The sequence below is a fragment of the Delphinus delphis genome, chromosome 15, assembly GCF_949987515.2.
Source record: "Delphinus delphis chromosome 15, mDelDel1.2, whole genome shotgun sequence".
Classification (NCBI taxonomy): Eukaryota; Metazoa; Chordata; class Mammalia; order Artiodactyla; family Delphinidae; genus Delphinus; species Delphinus delphis.
The window spans coordinates 82,789,295-82,812,563 of NC_082697.1; the positions used below are offsets into that span (position 1 = coordinate 82,789,295).

The window sequence follows — 23,269 nt, forward strand, 5'->3', positions numbered from 1 at the left end:
TCACTCAGGGCTGCTCACACCGCGGGCCACGCGAAGCTGCTCTCCAGCTGGCGGTGGAGAGGAAGGGACGTTCTGTCCGAGGAAGCAGCCGTGCAGGAGGGCAGGCACCAAGGAAGCCCTAGGGCCCGTCCCTCAGGCCCTGCTGTCTGCAGGATGGCTCGGTCCCCAGGGGCGTGGAGGACTCCCCGCGAGGCTTCTCAACAGAGCCTTGGCCGGGCCGCGGGTGCCATCACCTCTGTGCGTCTGCCTGTGGCTGCGGGTCTGAGCTGACCTGTAGGCTGGGACCGCGTCATCGTCAAGGCACACGGGCACGCAGTAGACACCCAGGCAGAACTCCGGGGTGGCGGGGAGGGGGCGCGAAGCGGACACCGTGACAGCCAGCAAGGGCCACCTCCAGGTGGACTGGGGTTTGGGGTTTTTCGGGAGAAGTCACCAGGCATGTCCCATGCCTGTTCCCACCTGTGGGCTGTCTCGCCATCCAGTCCCCAGGCCTCCCCCGGCCCCGCTGTCCCCTGGCAGCCTGGCCACTCGTGGGGAGGGAAGCATGCCGGCTGCCAAGAGGGGACACAGAACACGTGACAGGCCGTGGCCAAGGGTGCAGCCCAGCAGAGGGACCAGCACCTGGGAGTCGTGCTCTGTGAAGCCTGAGCGAAGTGGGGGCGGGACGCGTGCTGCGAACTCGAGCAGAACCCGAGAGGTGAGTGAGGACCGGTGTCTCCCCGACGGCGGGCGGGGCGGGGCTCTTCCGAGCGCATGCTGTGTGGCCCACACTGCGACAGAGGAGGTGCCCCGGGCACGCCAGGAGCTGTGCCGAGATGGGTCACAGAACGACCAAGAAGGGCCTCCAGAGCCCTCGGTGCTCCTGGACAGGGCAACGTGTGCCAGGCGACGGAGGAGGGCAAGATGGGGTGTGGGGGGAGACCCCGAACCCCTCACCGCAGGCTCGGGGAGGCAGTAGAGGGACAGGCGGCTCCTGGCTCAGCCGGCGGGGGGTGGGCCGTGCGGGCGGGTCTGAGGCCAGCGGATCCTGAGCTCCTCGCTGGGCAAACGATGTGCCTTCGCGGAGAAGGGAGCTGGGAGGAGGGCGGCCGTGGCAATAAGCTCGCTGGCAGGTGTGTTAAAGAGGACACCTTTCTGAAAAGGTCCTATTTTTTTTTTTTTTTTGGTAAATATTGAATACCATATACAGAGAAGTGCAAGAAAAGTCACTTTTCACAAAGTGACTCCATATAACCAACACCCAATCAGGAGCTGGAGCATTACCGGCCCTCCAGGAGTCCCCCCAGCTGTCCCATCTCACAGTCCAGGCTGCCCTCCTCTGGACGCTGGGTGCCTGTCTGGTCTGGCCCTGCGTAGACAGAACTGTGTCCTCCTGTGGTTCCACTGGTGTCTCAACAGAGGCTGTCATCCCTCCTGTTAGAATAACTGATTTACAACGTTGCATTAGTTTCAGGTGTACAGCACAGTGATTCAGTCATACATATGTATGCATTTTTAAACCTATTCTTTTTCATTACAGTACATTACGTGATACTGAATACAGTTCCCTGTGCTATACAGTAGAACCTTGTTTACCTATTTTATGTATAGTAGTGTGTATCTGTTAATCCCAAACTTCTAATTTATCCCTCCCCGTGTTCCCCTTTGGTAACCATGTTTGTTTTCTGTCTGTGAATCTATTTGTTTCATAAATAAGTTATTTGTGTCATATTCTATTTCTTTAAAATATTTATTTATTTTGGCTGCACCGGATCTTAGTTGCAGTACGTGGGATCTTTGTGGCATGTTTAGTTGTGGCACCTGGGATCTTAGTTGCTGCATGCGTGTGGGATCTAGTTCCCCAACCAGGGATCGAACCCGGGCCCCCTGCATTGGGAGCGTGGCATCTTACCCACTGGACCACCAGGAAAGTCCCTATGTCATATTTTAGATTCCACATATAAGTGATATCATATTGGTTTTGTCTTTCTCTTTTTGACTTCCTTCTTTTAGTACAATAATCCATAGGTCCATCCATGTTGCTGCAAATGACATTATTTCACTCTTTCCATTGTATATATGTACCCTATCTTCTTTATCCATTCATCTGTTGATGGACACTTTAGGTTGTTTCTGTATATTGGTTATTGTAAATAGTGCTGCTATGAACGTTGGGGTGCATTTATCTTTTTGAATTAGAGCTTTGTCCAGATATCTGCCCAGGAGTGGAATTGCTGATTCATATGGCAATTCTATTTTTAGTTTTTTAAGGAACCTCCATGCTGTTCTCCATAGTGGCTGCACCAATTTACATTCCCACCAACAGTGTAGGAGGGCTCTCTTTTCTCCCCACCCTCTCCAGCATTTGTGGACTTTTTAATAATGGCCATTCTAACCAGTGTGAGGGTGGAACCTCACTGTTGTTTTGATTTGTATTTTTCTAATAATTAGCAATGCTGAGCATCTTTTTATGTGCCTGTTGCCCATCTGTATGTCTTCTTTGGAGAAATGTCTAAGCCTTCTGTCCATTTTTGGATTGGAATGTTTTTTTGTTATTGAGCTGTATGAGCTATTCGTATATTTTGGAAACTAAGCCTTTGTCGGTCACATAGTTTGCCAAGATTTTCTCCCAGTCTGTAGGTTGTCTTTTCGTTTTGTTTATGGTTTCCTTTGCCGTGCAAAAGCTTGTAAGTTTGATTAGGTCCCATTTGTTTATGTTTGCTTTTATTTCTATTCCCTTGGGAAACTGACCTAAGAAAACATTGCTACGATTTATGTCAGAGAACGTTTTGCCTGACATCTCTCCTGTTGTTGGGATAGGGCTGCCCCATGCATCCTAGCGGGTGTCTCAGTGCTAATGTGCACGCATGCTGCTTGTACCAACCAGAAGTGGGCTCGCTGGGGCATGTGCCAGGGCCCGGTAGCTTCGGGCTGCCATCTTAGGAGTCATTTTGCTCTCTTTCCTCATACCACAAGTTGTTACTTCTTGCCACTTTACCGCCAGGGCTGGACTTCAGCGCATCTCCTCCAGTGTTTGTTTCTCTCACCATGTCGTGTCACCCAGATAACACAGCCTGTGAAACCATGGCTAAGCTCGTTTCAGAGTTTAGTCAGGCTCCAAGGTTTCTGCCTTGAAGGCAGTGGGGGCACTCCTCAAGTTGAGGACACACAGGAGAGGGGGACAGTGTCCTGCCCCAAGGACAGGCAGGAAGGTGGTTTCTGTTACATGCCCTGCAGAGGCCGCATCCGGGGAGTCCAGCTTGGCAGGACGTGGGCCTTCCAGGCCGGGAGGATGCAGCCGGCCTCCCCCTGAGCCACAGTCACAGCCTGGACTCAGCCTCCCCAGCCTGGGGGCACCTGCTCTGGGCAGCAGGTTAATGCCAGCACCCTGAGCATGTGTGGGACTGCACGACAGGCATTCTGGGGTATTTTTAAAACAAATCATAAGTTAGCCCTTACTCATCCTGTAACATTCACACCAGAAACTGCTCACTCCGAGGCCTGCTGAGCAAGCCCGGCAGCCCTGTGGGGACAGGCCCTTTTAGGATGTGCTAACGAGCAGGGCAGCTGCTTTGCGCTTCAATCCTGAGAGGGAGACATTGAATCCGGACATCGGGCTGGCTGCCCCTGGTGCTGGGGCTCCCCCTCGGGATGACCTTACTGGCTCCAGGTTCAAGGTCAAGGTGTGAGGTCCCCAGAGGCCCGGAGACAGCAGGCGCAGGTCTGCGAAGTAGCCCTGGTGCCCCCAGCCCCCTTCTGCCTTGAGTCTGTACATCCAGCACCCAGGAGAGGCCATCCCAAGGGAGCCCTGGCCTGGCTTTTACTCCAGGCGTGGCCTTCAGCCCCACGCTGGCAACTGGCAACGTGAAGTGAGAGCAGCTCAGAGGCCTGCAAGCCCTGAGACCATGGGGCATCCTCGGAGCTGGCCTGGTGGCCCTGGTCAGATGGCATGACACTGCCCTCTCCTGGGCAGCCATCTGAATAAGCCCGCCAGCTTGGGCCAGTGATTTCTTACAACAGCCAGAGCAGATCTAAAGCAGATTCTTTGTGGAATGAAGGAGAGGACACACAATCACCTGGTCCCCGGCCACACTGGGAGACCCCGAGCCCCTGGGAGCCGGAGGCCGGGGCTCCGAGAGAGCTCTGGCAATTCCTGAAGGCAAAGACAGTGCCTGCACTGTTCTGTCCTCTCTCTCCCGCAATTACGGAACTTCTGCAACATCAGATCTCTGCTTGGCAGTTGGCACCAGTCTACGGCACTGAAACCCAACAAGGTTTTCTTTTTACTGTTTCTCATGGCATCGTTCAGGATCGGGCTCGCAAAAAGCCAACCTTAATCACTACAGTTTTGCACGTGAATTCAGGCCACAGGCAGGGAGCAGCAGACCTTGTGTTTCCCTCTAAGATGTTCCAGCATCTGTAAGGGTCCCTCACTGTGTTTCAGAATGTCTTCTGTTCTTGCCCTTACGCTTCCGAGTGAATTTAGATAAATGAGACAAATGAATTGAGACTCCAAGGCTCTGAAACATGCGTAGCTTCAAGCAGTCCCTTACGCTTTAGATGTCTTTACCTTCAGGTCTTATTAAAAATGTCCCAATTTCATGAGCCTTCCATAAACTTCTTTTTCTTTCCCACAGAATGATGCAAATGGGTTTGCAAAGCCTCCTTTTCTCAGGTATGTTACTTTCCTCCACCAGGGCCCTCCCCCTTGCTCAGCCTAGGAGAACTGGGCTTGCAGGATCTCAGTTCCCCGACCAGGGACAGAACCGAGGCCCTCGGCAATGAAAGCGTGGAGTGCTAACCACTGGACCGCCAGGGAAGCCCACCGCCCATTACAGAACTGTCCAGAGTTTTAAACATTTCAGACAGAGGGCAGCATACCTCTCTGCAGTCCTGTGTGGGGTGGGAAGGTGGTGGTGGGAGAGCCTTCTAGGACAGCGGCTGCATTATTAAGTGCCAAACGCAACATGAGGCCAGGGGAACTCCCTTCTGGATCAGGGCAGATGCTGGGCAGGCCCTCCAGGCCCCGCTTCCAGAGGACCCCCAGGCCTGAGGCCTTTCTCACTGCAGCCAAAACGAAACAATTAGCAGCTTATAATGGGCGCATGGAGAGAACTGTCACAAAACAAAACTTTCATGTTCAGAAAATGTCTGGGATTTATATAAGCTATATAATTTTACAGAACAAGAGCAAGAGTTATTAGCTCTTTTTCTGAACCAAATCCCTGTCTTACAATTTTTTTCTCCCCCCGCCTCCCCAGCAGAGAAAATCCCTTTGCTACTGTGAAACTCCGACCAACAGTGACAAATGATCGCTCAGCACCAGTCATTCGATGAAAAGGTGGCCCCAGATTCTTCTGGTTCCCCGTTCGGTTCTCGCTTGGGAAATGATAGGTATACGTTTGTGATAAGTGCTGTCCTGTTGTAAAGCTTCACCGGAGGGTGCCTGATTTTACATGTATTCCACTCGAGCAAATCAGTGCATTTTCTAATTTAACATAGCTGGGTTTACATATTTGTCTTTAAGGTAACTACATCATAGTTTAGATACAACTCAATCATTTAAAGTATTTTCTTCCTATTCTGTTCAAGAACTGTAAATTTTCAAGAACTGTAAATTTGGTTCCAATCCTATTGTATCATTTTCTTTTAATATTCTATGATTTTTTTTTAATAGCCAGAATAAGGGATAGTTGATGCTTCTGTGACTGGCTTTCTGCACCTGAACGCAGATAAGATCAGTTTTATTTTATAAAGCATGTGCTCTTAAATAGCATTACGATGTTTAAAGAAATCACTGTGTAGATTTGCATCCCAGCATGCAAATAACCTTAAGCAATATAAATTACGAGAATATTGTATAAAATTTAACTTAAAAACTTCTAAATGTTTGCTTAAGTCAAATGCAGCCCTACCCAAGATGAAGCATCCCGCAAGTTCTCGTGATTTAGACACAGCGCTAAGAGCACTGAGAATTCTCCTATCACAGCCATGATATTAGCACTTGAATACTTTCTAAGAGGTACTGAATTTGGCGTTCTGAGTTACCAACTGGGATACCAATGAAAACATGCCAGGCCATGCCACATGCGGGCCTGGCTCACAGGGTAATAACACATGCATCTGGGGACTCCACACGTAGAAACCCAGGCTCCTCTCACTAAGCTAGTTGACCAAAGCTGCCTCCGTCACTGATTTACTCTGAAACCTGTTGGGGTGCAAGTTTCTCCACTTTTCAGTCAGGTGCTGAAACTGCAAACAGCACTGCTGGAGCCAGGAGGACCTCTGGGAGCCGGGGGAGGGTAGCGGGAGGCTGCACCTCGGCTGAGCCCCACGCCGGCATACCCGGAACCTGGGCTTCTGCAGCGGCGCGGCAAGGCAGAGCCAGTGGCAGGATTTATCTCTGGCTGTCAGGGACTACGCCCAATTTGGAGGAGTGGGGAGTGGTGATGAAAACTCACACACAGGCCATCCACTGTATGGGGGCAGGGGAGGGGGGCTTGTTGCTAACCACAGCTTTTGGCTTTGCCATGAATATTATTTTTCTATAAGCTTGAAATTGGTCAGGGTCAAATGCAGGTAAACCAGTGTAAGCGTGTGACGCTTTGGGTTCTTGGTCCTGTCTTCCTCCTGGCTGGTCGGCTATGACCGCTTGGTGGTGGGGGTCTGGGACTGTGTGAGGGCTCCCAGGACCCGCAGGCTAAGGGCCTCTGTCAAGCAGCACACTTGTCTTTTGAGAGCAGACCCTTCCACCAGCGAAGAAAACACAATCAAATTAGTCACATGGCCCGTTGCTCCTCTCACCGTTTAATAAGAGTAGGATTCAGAAGCCCTTTATTTTCAACAGTGTGGAGGGAGTGAGGTGTAGAGACGTGTTAATTAAGGGAAAAAGGGCAGGGGGTGTCACACCGTGGCCCCGGCCCCCAGAGCTCTGCTGCTGGGGGTCTTCTGGTTACAGGGATGGCACAGGTCCTGGGATTATCAGACGCCACTTGCAGGCCCACCTGGCTCACCCAGACCCTCTACACCTCCACAGAAGGGACGACAGCCGTCACTTACCTGCGTCACACAGCACGGGAGGCCTTGCCTTAGGTCCTGGGCACTGGGGTGCGTGCTCTGTAAATGTCAAGGTATTAGGTTTCATTATAATAATACAAACTTGAAAACAAGCACAGTTTTTGAGCTGTAAATGCCTAATGAGGAATAACAGAAGGTCGGTGTGAACTGGATAATGTTGAAGCTGAGTTAGGAGAGGTAACGCTCTTCTCTATTTTGTATATGTTTGAAATTTTCATAACAAAACTTGATTTCTGTAAGTGGCAGATTTCTGTAAGTGGCAGTGTGCACTGAATAAGCGAAACCAGGTGAACAACGGTATGGATCTCATTTATTTAAAGCAGTATGTCTCACCTTTCCCAAACTGAAGACTGCAAAAAATAAAAGCAGTGCCTTACTGAGCTGTCGTTGACCTGGGAGCCGTGCGCGGCCACACTCCCTGTGGCTCCCGCGCCCAGTCCACCCACCTCCCTTTACAAAACAGTCCTGAAGCTGAATCCCATGAAGCTATTGTACACGACATTTACATTAGAAAAAGAGAGCTGGGTGTGGGGAAGCCAGGTGTGCTGTTCCCTTTAAGTAAAGTTTGCTCCACAGTTGGGGCATCTTCGCTTCCTCAAGGCAAAACAGCAGATGAACCCAAAGGGGAACAAGACGATGGCCAAGAAGATGCCCAGGAAGGTGAAGGAGTCCTCCAGAACCCCGACCCTGCGGAGAGAGAGGGGGCACGCGGGTTAGGGCCCTCGCAGACCCAAGGCCTGCCAGCCCAGCGGACCCCTGTCCCCAAGGCGCCCTCCACCCACGTCCACAAGCCTAGGCGCCTCCAGAGCTGGGGCGCTGGTCGTGGAGGGGACGGCCAGCTGCCACCGGTGGCTGCACAGAAAACGTGAAGAGGAGAGAAGAGCCGCTTGGGAGGCACCAGCACCTACTGATAAAGGCAAGAACATCTGGCTGCCATATAACCTGCCACATGTTTTCTCTTACAAAATGAGGAACAAGAGACAAATGCTGGTTTCTATAAAAATTCTTATGTCTCTGAGAACAAAACCAAGAAACCCAAATCACTTTAGGATATTTTTTTCCCAACATTGAAAAGTTTTAGACTTATTTTCCCATTCCCTACAGGGAAATTCCGAAAATAGTGACAGAGTTTGGATTTTGTGTGATTTTTATTGGTTTCGGTGCGGGGAGCAGATTCTAGTGAAAGACTAAAAGCAGCCATGTTCACACTATGTTCACACCATGTCACTTATCTTGAGAAATTTAATCTCAAAGCTTCCTCTTCGGAAGAAGTCATGATAACCTTCAACGTGCACAGTCCATAATCCCTGGGACCGCTAGGGGTCATCCCCGCGCTGTGTGCCCACAAGGGCTACACCCCGGTCGGGTCCTTTTCAAAGGCCCCGAAGGGGGGAAGAAGGAGCCATGTGCTCAGCTCCTCGGGTGACGCCCATGAGCCCGCCCCCCAGAAGCGTGTCTCTCGGGCCCCGCAGGCCCAGCCCCGCGCCAGCTGCAGTGCAGAACCAGTGCCCCGCCCTCGGGACCCCAGCCTGTCCCCCAACGCACACACCAAGGTCCTTGGGCTTCCTGAAGCCACCTTATTGTCCTCAAACACAGTAAGGATCCTTCATGCCCACGACCCTCCTCTGGCTGCCTGTGTGGAGAGGAAGGTTCAGCCCAACCAACAAGCGTGGGCAGCGGCGGGGGGCGGGGGGCGGGCGAGCAGGGCTGTGGGGGCCCAGCGAGGGGCAGCTCAGCCGGGACACCGACTCCAAGCCCTGCCCCAGAGAAGAGCACGCGGTGGACACACCACTCCCGCAGCACCTCCCAGCGGGCCTGGCCACTGGAAGCCCTGGGAACACTGCAGAGAGACCAAGGGCGGGGGGGGGGTCTTGGGGACCTGCCTCACGCCCCGAGTTAGTTGAGGAAAGGCTCTGAGCAGCCCTGCAGCGGAGACACCTGCTGAGCCCAGGCTCACGGACGCCGCCCACAGGCCAGGCCCACCCCAAGGGAAAGCGCATCAGCTGGCCAGCATCTGTCAGCAGGCCCGCCATTTCCGGCACAGACAGTACAACACAGGCTGTCGGGTCACCACGCTGTGCCCCGTGCCCGCCCAGACCCCACCTGCCCCAGCTTCGAGGCCCTCTCAGACTGGGTGGCAGAAGAACGTGCTGAGAGAGCACCCGAGGCCACGCGGCCGAAGTAGGGAGCGGGGGCTTCCAGAAGGCCCTGAACCACCACCCGTGGCTCCACACAAAGGAGGCCGTGACAGGCTGCCCCGGGCCCAGAACACGCCTGCCCTGTGCAGTCGCTGCTGACAGCTCCTACACCTACTGGTACTAATCAGGCCACCCGAGAATAACTGGAGGCGGTCAGACGGCCTGGGACCACTCGGGGAGCCATGGCCCCAACTCCCTGCTTCCTCCAGGCACCGAACCAGGTTCCACCTACAGCTGAAATCCCCAGACTCACACCGGTTTGTACGTTCGGTTACAACGTCCAAGGGAGGAGAAGCACAGGACAGAGTTGAACTAGGCCTCACAGCTGTGTCACCTGCACCAGCTGAGAACCTTCTGAGCCACCAGGGTGCCTCGTGTCCCCTCCAGGGGCCACTGAGGCCCGAGAAGAGTGACTACCAGATGCTCCGTACTCTCTCACTTAAGGATCAAGGCTGTTCAGAGGCAGAGCTTAGAACCCAGGGTCCTGTCCACTCAAAGGCTCCAGGAGGAGGCTAGGGCCAGGCGGGGTCCTGCCCTGCTGCGAGGGCACCCAGCGCCCCCTGGCTGGAGAAGCCCTCCGAGTGGTGGCCATCTCCCCACAGTGGAGGAGCGGGGCTTGCCCTGGGCTGCCTGGTGCCCGCGCCCACGTGAACTGGCCCGTCTGCGACTTGTTCCTGTCCTCTGGGGTCAGGGGTCAAACAGCAACAGCCCCCCATCTGCCTCTTCCCTAATTCTCCACCCAGACCCTGGTCAACACTGTCTAAAGCTAGAGGAAGCCCAGGAGGGCTGGTCACCCTCATCCGGGCCCTCCCCACCATGAGGCCAGTGGACTGGCCCCGCGTAAGCACAGCTTCCCAGCAGCAGTCAGACCAGCCGGGGGAGGCCCGGCACCCCAGGCAGGAGGAACACGCTCCCTCATTCCACAAACCTGCAGTGCTTTCTGTCCAGATCCATCACTCACTCAAGCCAGAGCAAAGCAGGCAGCTTGGGCTTCCCCTTTCCAACACCTTTCCAACACCCTCAGTCAGGAGTGCGGGTTTGATGGGATGAGACCCCACGCCCTCTCCCCCGTTCACCTCCAGCCCACCCCAAGAAGGCGGCAGAGCCAGGCCGTTTCCCTTCAGCAGCCAGGGAGGTGGGCAGAATCCGGGCCCTGCTAGCAGGTCTGCTCCACACTCAGACCTTCCATGAAGAACCACGGCGCGACCCGCCAACGTGGCTTCCCAGCCCAAGGGACCTGCTACCCGCATCGCAGTCCACACCTCTTACCCACAATTCCAAATGCCAAAAGCTCTGAATGCAGAACTTTTTTATAAGTTTGTACCAAACCCAGCTGGCAGCCACATGTGACCTGAACTGATGTGCGGCCATTTACAGTCTTAATGTGTCCCCTTAATGGGAATATTTGTGTCTTGCTGCAGAAATGTTAATATTTGACCATGGGTACTGCCCAAACCTCAAAAGCAGTGCTAGCATGATTTACTGTTTTTAAAAATCCAAAATCTTCTGAACTGAGAACACAACCTGGTCTCTAGGCCAGTCCTGACTGCAGAGCAAACCTGCAGAGCAAACCTGTCCCTCTGGGGCCACGTAGGAGGGAGGGGACCCCCTGCCCGTCCTGCCAGCCTCTCCTAAGTGGCGTGGCCTCTCTTTCTCTCCAAGCCCCTCAAAAGCCCTCACCGTTTCAGAGTGAGCTTCATCTCTTCATCCACTGGCTCAGAATCCAAACTGAGCAAGCGGCCTCAGCGGCGGGTTAAAAGGCCCCTCCCCCATTCCTGAGAAACGGGGGTGGGGAGGATGCGGAAACTGGAGAAACCTGGGAACTGATTCTGAAAACACTTCCTTAAAGGACTGTGACCTTACGGGGAAAGTGGTCACTCGATTCCACTGACACCCATCTGCTCAGGGAGCTGGGCTGGGTGGGGCCCCAGGACGAGCGCGGCGGAGACCCTGCAACACACACGTCCCATCCCATCCTCACCACCCCCCGTTTCCTCACAGCGTCCTCCCCGTCCCATCGCGTCCCCCTTACACGAAGCTGGAGCCCGGAGCCTTGTTCAGGCAGCGAGTGGCCTGGCTGGGAACAATCCAGACCCCAGCCCAGGGCCTCCCTACCCTCTGAGCCCCCCCCTCCCCGTTAGTGCCACCACTGCTCCCAGCACAAGGCCGCCTCAGGTCAGGATCTGCCGCAGAACCACCCCAGACAAGCCGGGAGAGGGGAGCAGAGGGCTTCGTGCAGGTGGCCACGAACCTGCGGACAGGCAGGGGTGGGGCATGATGCCCCACAGCACCTGGCCAGCCCCCTCCAGAGACCAGGTCATACCTCGCCCCCAGCTGTCCCAGGGTCCCACGGGGGCAGGGAGCCGCCGGCCACTCCAGGGGCGCTTCTGAGCAAGCCTGCGGCCGGGTAGCCCAGAGCCTCCCCAAGCAGAACAAATGCTGAGGGAGGGCCTGCAAGGTGGCAAGGCCTGCCTGGGGCTCCCGGGGCTCCCCGGACCCCAGGCTCAGTCCAGGCACAGCTGGACAGAGAGGCCCCGAGCACTCCCAGGCCCCCACGGTCGGCACGCCCTGCCCGCGGCAGCCCGGGAGCCGGGGCCGGCTCATCAGTGCTTGGGCCGGGGAGAGCCCGCTCCCAGGGGCGAGGCCGGAGCCCCAGCCTCATCACTGTCCTGACCTCTGGGCAGCACCTGACCTCCACAGCCGTTCCTTGAGCCCGTCTTGGCTTCCAAGACCCCAGCCGTTCCTGGATTCCCTCCTACCTCTTTGGTCACCCCCAAGACTGGACGCCCAGCTGGGAGCCGGGTGCAGCCAGGCCCCACGCCTCGACGTGCCTTCCAGCCTCCGACCCGCGCTGCCCAGCGCCCTCTGCACAGGCCCTCCCACTGCAGCCCCGGGCCCCCAGACTCAAGGTGGCCTCATCCAGGGACAGCCCACGCCCCAGAGGAGGACAGCTTCAGAGAGGCCCGAGGCCTGGCCGAAGCCCCACCAGCCAAGGCGGTGCTCAGTCCACAGGGGCCGCGGGTGGACAGGGGTGGGGTGAGGCTCATGCTGTCTGCAAGAGTAGAAAGAAATGCTCTCATAGCGCCTAAACAGAGAAGATGGGGTCAGGCTGCTTAAGGGAAAGCTCAGACGGTGGCAAAGTGACAAGTGGCACAGGCCTCTGACGCCAGGCCTCACTCAGAGGGAATCACAGACGTGTGACTTCGGCAAACTCCTGCCAAGCTCCCAGGGAGGGACGGAGCCTGGCAGGCTGGCTGGGAAGGAAGGAAGTGTGGTCACATGAGAAGCCGCCTGTCTCCCAACCCTATGACGCTGGACAGGGGCCACACCGGCTGTCCCCAGGGACTAGGCACCCTCTCCCCAAACCACCGCGGAGCTTCCTTGGAAGCACCCGGCCTTCCCCTGCTTCCTGCTGCCCACCTCCCCGGGCCCCCGGCCCACTCCGGCAGCAGAGGGCACTGCAGGCAGGGGACCGGGACACCCCTGTGTAAGAGCCCAAGCGCCGGGAGGGCCCTAACCGCCGGCATCTGTCCTTAAGCTGACAGAAGGGCCCATGGAGGACACGCCTTGGAGGGCGTCAGAGTGTGTGCTCCCAACCCGGGCCCCCAAACTTGTTCTCAGAGCACCTGCTCCCCACTGCTGCGCCCACCACCCAGAGGCCGGGAGGCCAGCGATCCCGACAGAAGGGAAGAAACTTGTTCCGGTGCAGGCGCCCTCCCTCAGCCTTAGAGCAGCCCTGAGCCCAAGCCCCTCCTCAGAAGAGCAGAGAGATGGTGACCCACATTCTGCACTTTGGGGGCTGAGGGCAGAAGCCGGGGCCTCCACTGTGACCGCTCCCACCCCAGGGAAAGGGAGGGATCAGGGGAAATGCTCCCCGTCCTGCAGCAGCCTGGAAGCTCACAACCCTGGGGGATCCATGCCCGTAAACTCCACTGCTGGTCTCCCCTCCCCCACGCTCAGGGCCTTGGGCCAGCAAGAGCCTTGGACCATCCCATCAGACACCCCATCTCCCAGATGGGGAAACGGGCCCAGCTGGCAGCTGGCAAGGCCAGGATCTGAGCCCAGCTCGTCTGGCAGGCTGGGCCCTGCGGGGAGACGCTGAAACCCCAGCCAGAGGGCTCTGCTCCAGGTGCGGCGCCTCCTCAGCTGCCAGCCTGAAACCCCTCCTTACACTTAGGATATTGCTCGGAACCCCTCCCGCCCAGAAACAGGCCCTTGGAATCGCCCAGCTAGGCTCCTTGGGGACAGAAGGGCCGTGCACACAGCAAGGCTCTGGGCACCCTGAACCAGCCTCAAAGCCAAGCACAGCGTGTTTCCCGTCGCCCACCTCTCTGTGCAACTTTCCAAAAGGATTCCCAATGGCTCTCTCTGCAAGGGACCAGCCTCCCAGACCGCGCCCCCCATCTCCAAGCCCACCCACATGCCCCCAACCCCAAGAACTCTGCCGCCCACAGGTGCCCAGTGCAGGGTGCAGAGAGCTCCTCTCCGGAGGCAGCCAGTTGTCTCCCCTCCCCCTTCACATTCTCCAAAGGCTAGAGTATCACCAGATGTGTCCGAAAAGACACCTGCTTAGGGTTTGCATATCAAGGTCCACCTGGCCGGCACGCAACCCAGAGGGCTCTCCCCTGCCCACAACCCCTTTAGCAAACTCACAGTTGGTTTCGCGCGTCCAGCCTCCTGCCCCCACTTCCGGACGTTCCCCCTCTTCCCAGGCCCTTGTCTCCCCACACAATTGACCCTTGTGACTCAAACTGTTAACTTCCCTTCGACTCCACTCTGGGCATCCCTGATTCGCTTTTGAAATTAAGCCTAAGTGTAAGCCACGGCTTCTCAGTTCCATCTCACGAACTCCAACTTCCTCCGCCACCCACCTCCCCACCCAGGCTGAAAGCCCAGTACTTGCCAAGTCTGCCCTGACTTTCTAAATTGTCCATGCAGTCGAATTCACCAAGGGCAAGAACCAAATCTTATCTGAATTTGAATCCTCAAGACCCACACAGAACAAGCATATAATAGCTGCTTCTCAGGCCCTACAAAAACAGAAAATTCTGGAGGCTCAAGGTTGAGAATCTGAAATATCGCTCCCACCCCAAAGAACCTCGGCGTTGCTGCCCTTATGCAGGTAAGGGCCCTGATGGCATGAAGCAGCCCTGACAGCGGCCGCTCCCCTGGCCCCCTGGCCTTCCAGCTCCTCCAACACGGGCCACCTGAGTCAGGGCTCTCCTGCCCACGCACTTCAAACTGACCCTCCCAGGAGAAGAGAACCTTCTGCCACCTTCAAGAACCAACCGCAGAGCAAACTTGCAGCTCCCAGAATCGGAGATAAGAGGCTGCCAGTCCAACTGCTACCATTTCTTCATCCCACCCACTCGGGATTCAATGGCCACCAAAGCACATAACTCCCCCAGGAAAGAGAACCCAGCTCCCTCTGCCCCATGAAAGGTGCGTGGACCCAAGGACCACTGAACCCATTCTCTCCCATACCCCAGTGAGCAGCCTGTCCCAAGACTGACCGTGTCTCCAAACGATCCTGGTTTTATGAGTTTCAGTAAGTGTGTTCTTAGAGGTTTCTGGGGCCCCCAGGCCCGTGACATACCTGCAGACAGGGCAGCCTCCAACGACAACGATGGAATTGGCAGGGTACCGGGTGACATTTCGGCTGTGGATGCTGTAGACCCTGGGGTGGTGCGTGGGTAACCCTGTGGGCAGGAAAGCACATCAGAAGGGGACAGGCAGGAAAACGCGGGGAGTCAGAGATCTACTTCTCCTGCCCTTCCCCACTCCCCACCAAAAACTCGCATCCTTTTCAAAATCAAGACAACAGCGTCCACTAAGTGCCTACTACGGGCTTTATCAGGTGTTAACTTGCAGACAGCATCTCGTTAATAAAGTTAATTTGCAGAGAGATAATAATGCTTCCCGGGAAGGGCGAGCCGGGCGCGCGCGACCGCGCAGGTGGGCTGAGGGCCCTCGGGCGACACCCAGACTCGGGGTCCCGACATCAGGTTCGCCGAGCGGAGACTGCCCACCACCGGGTCTCCCCTCGGCCGCGCCCCTGCCGCGTCCGGAGAAAAGTTGGTTTCGGGGTTAAAGGTCGTCACAGAACTCCGCCCAAAGTTTGCTCCCGGGGCCCCGGGCCCCGCCCGCTCGGCCAGCTGCAGTCCCGGGACGACCCCCACCCCGCTCCCCGGGCCCCGGGCCCACCTGTGACGAGGTAGGGGTAGGGCGGCGGCGGGGCGGCGGCGGGGATGGCGCCGTAGCCGTGCGGGCCGCACGCGAAGTCGCCCTGGCCGGCCTCCAGGTTGTAGGCGGGCGGCCGCTCCTGCAGCAGGGGCTTGTGGTCCATGGCGGGCGGCGCCCACCGCGCCCGGCCCGGCTCCCGCTCGCACTCTGACTCCGCTCCGACTCGGACTCGCGGGGAAGCCCGGACGCCCGGCGGCCGGCCCCGCTCCTCGCGGGCGGCGGCGGCGGCGGCGGTGGCGGCGGTGGGGCTGGGCCCCCTGGAGGCGGGTGCCGCGGGCTTCCCCCCGCGCCTCCCCCCGCCGGTCACAAGACCCGGGTCACGTGGCGCGGCTCCCGCGGGGGGGTGGGGCGGGGTGGGGCGGGGCCGGCGGCGTCTTAAAGGAGCCGCGCCCGCTCTCAGCCGCCGCGCGGGCCTTCAGTCCGGGCGTCCCCACCCGGCATCCGCGACCCCAGACCTCACACAGCGAGGAAAGCCCCCGCCCCCACGCCGACCCAGAGACGCCGCACTAGGGGCGTGACCTTATGGCCTGTAGACCTGTCCCTCCCGGCGCTCCTGGCCCGCTGGGCCTCGGGGGCCCGAGCCCACCCACCACTGAGGAGGGCTGAGGCCTGGGGGGCAGGGGCGGCCCGGAGGAGGTGCTTGGCCGGACGAGTCCCCAGGCCGCCCCCTGGTTGTCACCGCCCCGAACAGAGGGGCCGGGGCCTCCGCATTCTGAGCGACCCTGTGAATCGTGCCTGCTCGTGCTCAGTTGGCGTTCAAGTCCTCGGTTTTCTTTTTGACAAACTAAATTCGGTAATTTATAGGGGTTGTGGCCACTGATTACAAATTAACTCCCCTGTTGGGAACAAACCCTAAATATCGGGCACCGCTGTGTGGCAGGTTCTGTCCCACTGTTGCTCCTCGGTTCGGTAATCTTCACGGCAACCCAAGGAAGTACTGACCCCTGGTCCACAGTCCGGAGACGGCTCCGAAGAGGGGAGTGACCTAGACTGTACCACCAAGGCCGCTCAGTCCCACGCCCTCACGGAAGCACTATGTCACATGCTAAGAGCTTAATGGTTTTGTAATAAAACTAAACAAACAGATGTGTGAGCTTCAGGCCCTGACACCCTGTAGCTCCCCTGCACCCCTCCCGGGCCTTCTGCAGCGTTTGGGGTTTCCCAGCCTTTCTCACGTGACCCGCACTTTGATCTAGCTCGGGGACAACTCTCAGACCCCGCCTCATTTTTAATTTCTCTTAAGAGACCATCGAGATTCTTTATCGCAAGTGTAGCCCAACAATCCGGTGGGAAGGGAGGAGGGGCGGCCGGGTAAGGGCCTGGCTGGCACTGGTGGGGGAGAGCCAGGTCCAGAATGGAGGCTGGCCCCGAGTGGCCAAGGACTTCCGGCCAGCAGAGGTCCTGTCTACGGTGGGAGGCCCTGCACTCCAAGGGGCAGCTGTGAGCTCTGACCAACCACAGGGTGAGAACAGCCAAAATCAAGACCGCGCCCCCCCCCCCCCCCCCGCCCTAGGGAAAACTGGGGCACGACCCAAGCCTCACCAAGGAGCGAGGAAAAGTGGGCTCGGGGCAGGCCTCCTAAGATTCGTCAGCTGTGGACACTCCTGCGGGACCCCCATCCTTCCCCGCCTACCCCTCAGCTTTTCCTATCTGACTCAAGTTAAGATGGCAGATGTCTTCAATTTCATGGTTAATTTTCCCTTCCTCACGTGTCTGTGTTTACAGATCAAACTCCGAAGAACCCATAGCCTCAGGCTCCCTTCTCGTCCAATAATAGATTTTCGCCCCCAGCAGTTACCCCCCCCCCCCCCGCTTGGAAATGTCTCAGTGAATGACAGGATGTGGGACTTCCCAACAAAGCAGGCCCCTGCCTGTCATTCCTTCATTGAGCCGAGGGTGACCGGCTCGCCAAGCTTCCCCCAAGCAAGGCCTGAGGGGAACAAACATAACTGGCCACGGAAAAGGAGCGGTCCAGTAGGAAGCCTCACTACAGCAGTGCAGCAATCGAGGCTTGAGGGGGGAGAGTTGGAGGTGCCTCTGAACGCTGGGTGCCCCGGGAGTGCCCCCACCTGAAAGTATGGCCAGCAGTGACTGGTCCCGAGGGACCAGGGGACGAGCATTCCAGGCAGAGTGAACTGCGGTCCCAGAGAGCAGCAGCCCACTACCTGCCGAGACTCTAGGTCACCTGGTGCGGCCGGAGCCCTGCGAGGGGGCTGAACCGCTGGGAGTTCAAACAGAAGTAGGAGCATCAGATCTCCTATTAGAAAAAGTGACTTCGGCAGCAGCGTGAAGGGTGAGAGGCGCAGGGGGATCAAAGAGGAGGGACAGCTGCAGGGACAGGGAGGAGAGGCCAGGTGCGTGAGGTGGAGAGCCCGCTAAGGCCTGGCGACCGCCTGGCTGGATATGGGAGACTCAGGACGCTAGGGTCTCGGGCTCAGGTGACAGTGGTGCCAGGACCTGGATGCGGATCGGGAGGAGCCAACAGGAGGGGACGGGGCGGGTGGGGAGGCTGAGCGGCCCGGGTGGACCCAGATCGCGCACATCCTGAAGCAACACTTAACCAAAGGAAAGCGTATGCATCCGCGAAGCACTAGCCTTCGGATAAAGACCTGCGCCGTCTCAGTGGCAGTTCACCCACAAGTATTTTGGAGCAGACACTCTGCCCCAGGAGGCAACAAAACTGGCGACATCCTGCCTTGTGGAGCTGACACTCCAATGGGGTGGGGCCGGTGCTGCGAAGTCGGCCGGGGGCGGGGGGGGGGGGGGTGCAGAATGAGCAGGTCAAGGGCATAGGGAGTGAGGCAGGCAAGGCGGTGCAGTGAGTGGTGTGTGATTTTACTTTGCTGTTCAGAGGCTGGTCCAGTAGGTGGGCAGAGTCTGGAAGGAGGTCGGAGAGCCAGCCGTGAGGAGGCCGGAAGGACCAGCTTTTGCGTGTTTGCCAGTTTGCTGGTGTTTTAAGGGAAAGGGGAAGTAACAGCACAGTTTGTAAGTTGGTGGGAACAATTGGATGCAGACGAGGGGGGTGTGGGAGAAAGAGGGGGGGAGGAGGAAAAAGGATGTGGGGTCCCTGGCAGAGTCCCAGACGAGCCACTCACAGAAGCGGGAGAAGGTGGAGCATGTGGGCACTCGGGCAGGTGGGCAGGAGGAGGGAGGGGACGCTGGCTTCGATTGCTTCTGTTTTCTATATGAAACAGGAAGCAAGTCCAGCCTCCGGGAGTAACCTCACCTCCAAGCTACTTCCTATCTCAGTTCATCCTTGGGGCCATCCTGAGAAGTAGTCACCAACAGCCCCCAATCGCTTGACGAGGAAACCCAGGCACACAGAGGTTCCGTGACTTTTCCGCCGTCTCCCGGCCACAGAAGGTGGATCTCTGGATCCCTGATCCAGCACAGGTGACCCTAACGATACCGGCACGTGGCCTCCATGGCAAATGCATGAGAGGAAAGCCAGCCGCTGTGTGCTGATTTTAACAGAAACACTTCCTTCTTGAAGAAGGCTTGGAAACATACCTTCCTCTGTGCGTATTTTTCAGGTCTCTGAAATCCTCCTCGCAATCCACTTTTATATCATGCATACATTAACAGAAGAATTTTTTTAGCATTGCCAGTTCCACAGAAATGAGAATATGATTTTAACTGCTATCCGTACATGTTTTTGCTGGGAGCACTCAGCAGGGGACCTTGTCGGGTAGGGGACGTGCTGGCCCCTGGCCAGGGGGCCAGGGAAGGTGCCACTGTCCTCCAGACCTTGACTGTCACCAAGGACTGTCCTCAGGTATAGCCAAAGGAAACCAAAACCGGGACTGCGCCCTTTCTGGCAGGCTTTGAGAAGTGCTGCTAACCCGCCACACGGGCTGCCTGTGCATCTGAGAAGCGAGCACCTCACGGGGTTGGGATTGTGGCAAAAATAAGGTAAAATTTTTAAAAAGGAAGCAAATATCATTTCCAAATTCAAGGCTGTAACTGATTACAAGTGCCTGGCTTGGAGAAAGCCCTTGCCAAATATCTCCTAAATGTTTATCTTAGATGAACACCGAGTTTTCCATTTGATGGCAAGCCTTACAGTTCTACCAGGAAAATCTTTCTAAATATTTTAGAAATTAAGCACAGATGTTTTTACACAACACAAACGACAATTTCATGCAAATCACAAGGTCTGTCTTATCGCAAGTACAATACACGGGCAGACCTCGTTTTAGTGCACCTTGCTTTACTGCACTTTGCAGACCTGCATTTTTTACAAGTTGAAGGCCCGCGGGAAGTCTGTCGGCGCCACTTTTCCAACAGCATTTGCTCACTTCATGTCTCCGTGGTACATTTTGGTAATTGTCCCAATGTTTCAAGCTTTTTCATTATTATCTTTGTGATGGTGATCTATGACCAGCGATCTGTAATGTTACTACTACGACTCACTGAAGGCTAAGATGAGGATTAGTATTATCAATAAATTATTTTTTAATTAAGGTATGCACATTTTTTTTTAGACCTAATGCTCTTGCACACTTAACAGACTACAGTGTGCTGTAAACCTAACTTCTCTATGCGCTGGGAGAAGAAAAACATTGTGGGACCCGCTTTATTGCGGCGGTCTGGAACCAGACCCAAAATACCTCCGAGGTCTGCCTGGATGTTTTACTATATTTAAATCCATACTACGCCCTTCAGTCTCTAAGAGGTGGTCCTCACTGCATAATCCTGCCCAGTAGAACACACTTACTTGTGCAATGAAACACAGAAGCATCTCCTTAAGTCAACATTTTCTAGCAATTCTCGCAAGAACAGAGAGTAAGTTCTGAATAGAAAGTTTCTAGCTAAATAAGTTACCAAGCAGCTGTACTCAAAACCTCTGAACACACTGCAGTATCAATAGATGTCAGTGATGTATCTGGACTAACGATGAGCTAAAACACGAAAGTCCACACATTTATGGCAACCACGCGCAAGACGATCTGAACGCCTTTTTCATCTGCCACATTCAGAGTAACAGAACAGGGTGCTTCTCCAGGACTTCTTGACTGAGGGCAGGGGGGGGTCCAAGGAAACTGCAGCCACATTTGGATGCTGAGGCGGCATGTGGTCCCCATCCTGACGGTTCTACAAACTCCCTGTGTGACTTGGACAAGTCACTTCACCTCTGGGAGCCAGGCTTCCTTACACGAAGATACCCACCATCCTTTCAGAAATACAACAACGTCTCTTCTGTGGGGGGCAGTTTTACCCCATCACCTTCCAGAATGACAGAATCGCCAATTCTAAATGGAACTTCAAGAGAGAAACCAACGTGTATCCCGCTCCTGCTATGCATTGGACGCTGTAGGGACTCATACTTCGTATCAAGGCTGTGCTACTCAGGTATCACCCCCAACTTGGAGGCAAGAGGCCACCTCCCCACTGAGCTGGGTCCACTGAACCCCTTGTAACTTATCTCTGCATCCCCAGTGCCTGGAACGTAGTAGGTGCTCAATGAATGTCTAATGGAGGAACTCAGGGTCACTTGCCCAGGTGAGGGTTCAAACCTAGGTCCTTCTGCCTCCAGACTGAGCTCCAGCCCAGAGACTGTGAGGTGTGTCCCCCACCCCACCCCCACCCCCGCTTCAGGCTAGAAATAGGTCTGGACCATTCCAGAAGGCCATTCCTGGTTTTATAAAACAAGAGTGCCCAGGTAGTAGGAGAGACACTCGTTAAGACGATGACGGCTCTTTGGGACTCACTCGGTGTTTTGTGATTACAGAGTATCATTCAGGGGAAATGATGGACCGCTCAAATTTTCTACCCCCCGCCGGGCATCAGTGAAAGTTACTCAGCTTTACAGCAAGTACTTCCCTTTGAAATCTGCCGCCAAGTGGACTCGTTACCATTTACCAGAGCACTGAAGTTGGTGACAGCAGGCATCTTCTTTGGTTGGGGGCAAGCAAATGACCACTCCCAAGCTGAGGGGAGAGGTCACTTCCTTAGGTCAGGGCAGGACCTCTGTGGGTCACCCATCCGCCTCCCCTCATCGTCAGTCATTTTTAAGGGGCCCTGCGGGGCCTGGGAGAGTCTTGGTCTCCTGCTCTCTCGGTCATTAGTCTATTCTGCCACATACCTCAGTTTTCCTGTAGGCCACAGAGGGAAGCAGAAGAAACCATGTCGTCATGGGGCCCTGGCTTTGTAAAACAAGCGGCCCGGAAGACTGCAGAGGGCAGGGGTCCTCAGGAAGGAGAGGCCGCCTCTGCCGTGAGGGCCCCTCTGCCCCGTACCCTCCTCTGGCCAGGCCCACCCTGGGTCCCCTCTCCAGCCCTGTTCGGTGGCTCCTACCTGCTCCCTGCACGGTGGACATGGCTGGCTTCAGTGAGATGCCCCTGACCGGTGGGCGGGAGCCTGAGGGCGGGAGCCAGGAAGAGTCCACTTACGCGCCAGCAGAAGGTGGGCAGGGGCCGTCATGAATGGGTGATGGAGAAGGCCACGGGGGTGGGGCCATCGCAGGAAGGGCCGGGTCTCTGGGGGGACAGAATGCTGGCTCACAATCCAAGATTCTCAGGTTCTGAGCCTGGAGTCCCGCCACTAGGAAGAGGCTCGAGGTGCCACCAACCAGATTTCACCTCTGGGAGCTGGGAGGGTTCGGTGAGAAGCCCGTTTAAGAGCACTGCCCAGGGGATCCTTGATGAAAACCATGACTTATGGTCTGTAGGGGCGGGAGAGCCACTCAGGTGACAAAATGTGACCGGCACCAAAGACAAAGGCCCAGCGTCAGGGTTTTTCCTGTGTCCCTAGAAAGTGTCAGCAGGGACTGGAGGGGTGGGGAATGTTGACACGAATAACCCCTGAAATTCCAGGAGCCAGGCCCCCCTCAGATGGGGCCACTGTTCATTCGTCTGCTTTCATGGGTTCCTCCCTTTACTTTCTGTGGACAAGTTCCTTCTGCAGTTTTGACAAAGACCCAAGGAAAGGGGAGTGGTGTCGTGCACCTCCGCCAGGAGGAGCGGGTACCCGGGGTCTGTGCGGGGAGCTGTTGGGAGGACCCCGGAGGCGTGCACTCTGTTCAGGGCATGTCCTGTGCTCCCTGGGCTGCCCGTACTTTCAGCTGCTGCAGGTGGAAAGCGGTAACAGGTGTGCTGTGTGGGAGGGTTCCCAGATGCTTACCACGAACCGCCTTGCCCAAGGAGCCCGTTGGCAAACCGAGCTGTTACCTGCAGTTCACATCCTTACAGCAAGCAGAGCTGGGTGCTGTAGCGTAAGTTTTGGTCTTTGGCGCTACCCACTACGTAACCCTTATCCCTTTCATTTAGGAGGAGTGGCCTTTAGTGAAAACAGGTCTCTTCCTGTCTTCCTACCTGTAGCCTGTTGGAGGTGTAATCGTGTGGTCTTTCTTTTAAAGGTGACACAGCCTGCTTTTCCATCTCAGGGCTGCGGGTCCTGGCCTCTGTCACCTGCAGGCCTCCCACCTCTCCAGGCGCCCCTCACACCATGCCTGAGAGCCAGGAGGCCGGGCCGTCTGGGGCCCGCTACTCCGTCTCCTTAGCCTGCTGAGGAGGCGCCCACTCGTGACTCAGTTTCCTCTGCTGTAAAATGAGGCATCAATAGCACGTGCTCACCCGACCTTCGTGCGAGGTCCAGGACACGGCACGCATGCGAGGCCCAGGACACGGCACGCGGCACCCAGTGAGCGGCCACCAGCCAAGTGTGGCTACTGCCTCTGAGCACCGGCTGCTGCCTGGGGCCCCTGCACAGGGCGGTGGCACATCAGGCACTGACATTCGGTGGGACCTGACCGTCCCCCTGCTGCCCCCCAC

General features: G+C 56.5%; 2 protein-coding genes across 5 annotated transcripts in view; one reads left to right on the plus strand and one right to left on the minus strand.

The window, feature by feature from the left end:
* Positions 1–7,251, plus strand: part of BAIAP2L1 (BAR/IMD domain containing adaptor protein 2 like 1) — an 87,667-nt gene extending 80,416 nt beyond the window's left edge. For 2 of the 4 annotated variants that reach the window (XM_060032433.1, XM_060032435.1), the window contains 2 exons: positions 4,617–4,654; positions 5,241–7,251. In XM_060032433.1, the coding sequence (XP_059888416.1) occupies positions 4,617–4,654; positions 5,241–5,316 (114 nt within the window). In that variant the 3' untranslated portion in view covers positions 5,317–7,251. The remainder of the gene's footprint in view (positions 1–4,616; positions 4,655–5,240) is intronic. The other 2 variants (XM_060032434.1, XM_060032436.1) reach the window with 1 other exon arrangement.
* A 93-nt stretch (positions 7,252–7,344) lies between these two features.
* Positions 7,345–15,791, minus strand: BRI3 (brain protein I3). Its single transcript, XM_060032437.2, has 3 exons — positions 15,459–15,791; positions 14,851–14,953; positions 7,345–7,743 (listed from the first exon to the last, which is right to left on the minus strand). Exons 1-3 carry the CDS (start codon positions 15,598–15,600, stop codon positions 7,611–7,613), a joined length of 378 nt encoding a protein of 125 aa, XP_059888420.1. The 5' UTR covers positions 15,601–15,791; the 3' UTR covers positions 7,345–7,610.
* Positions 15,792–23,269: the final 7,478 nt, after the last annotated feature.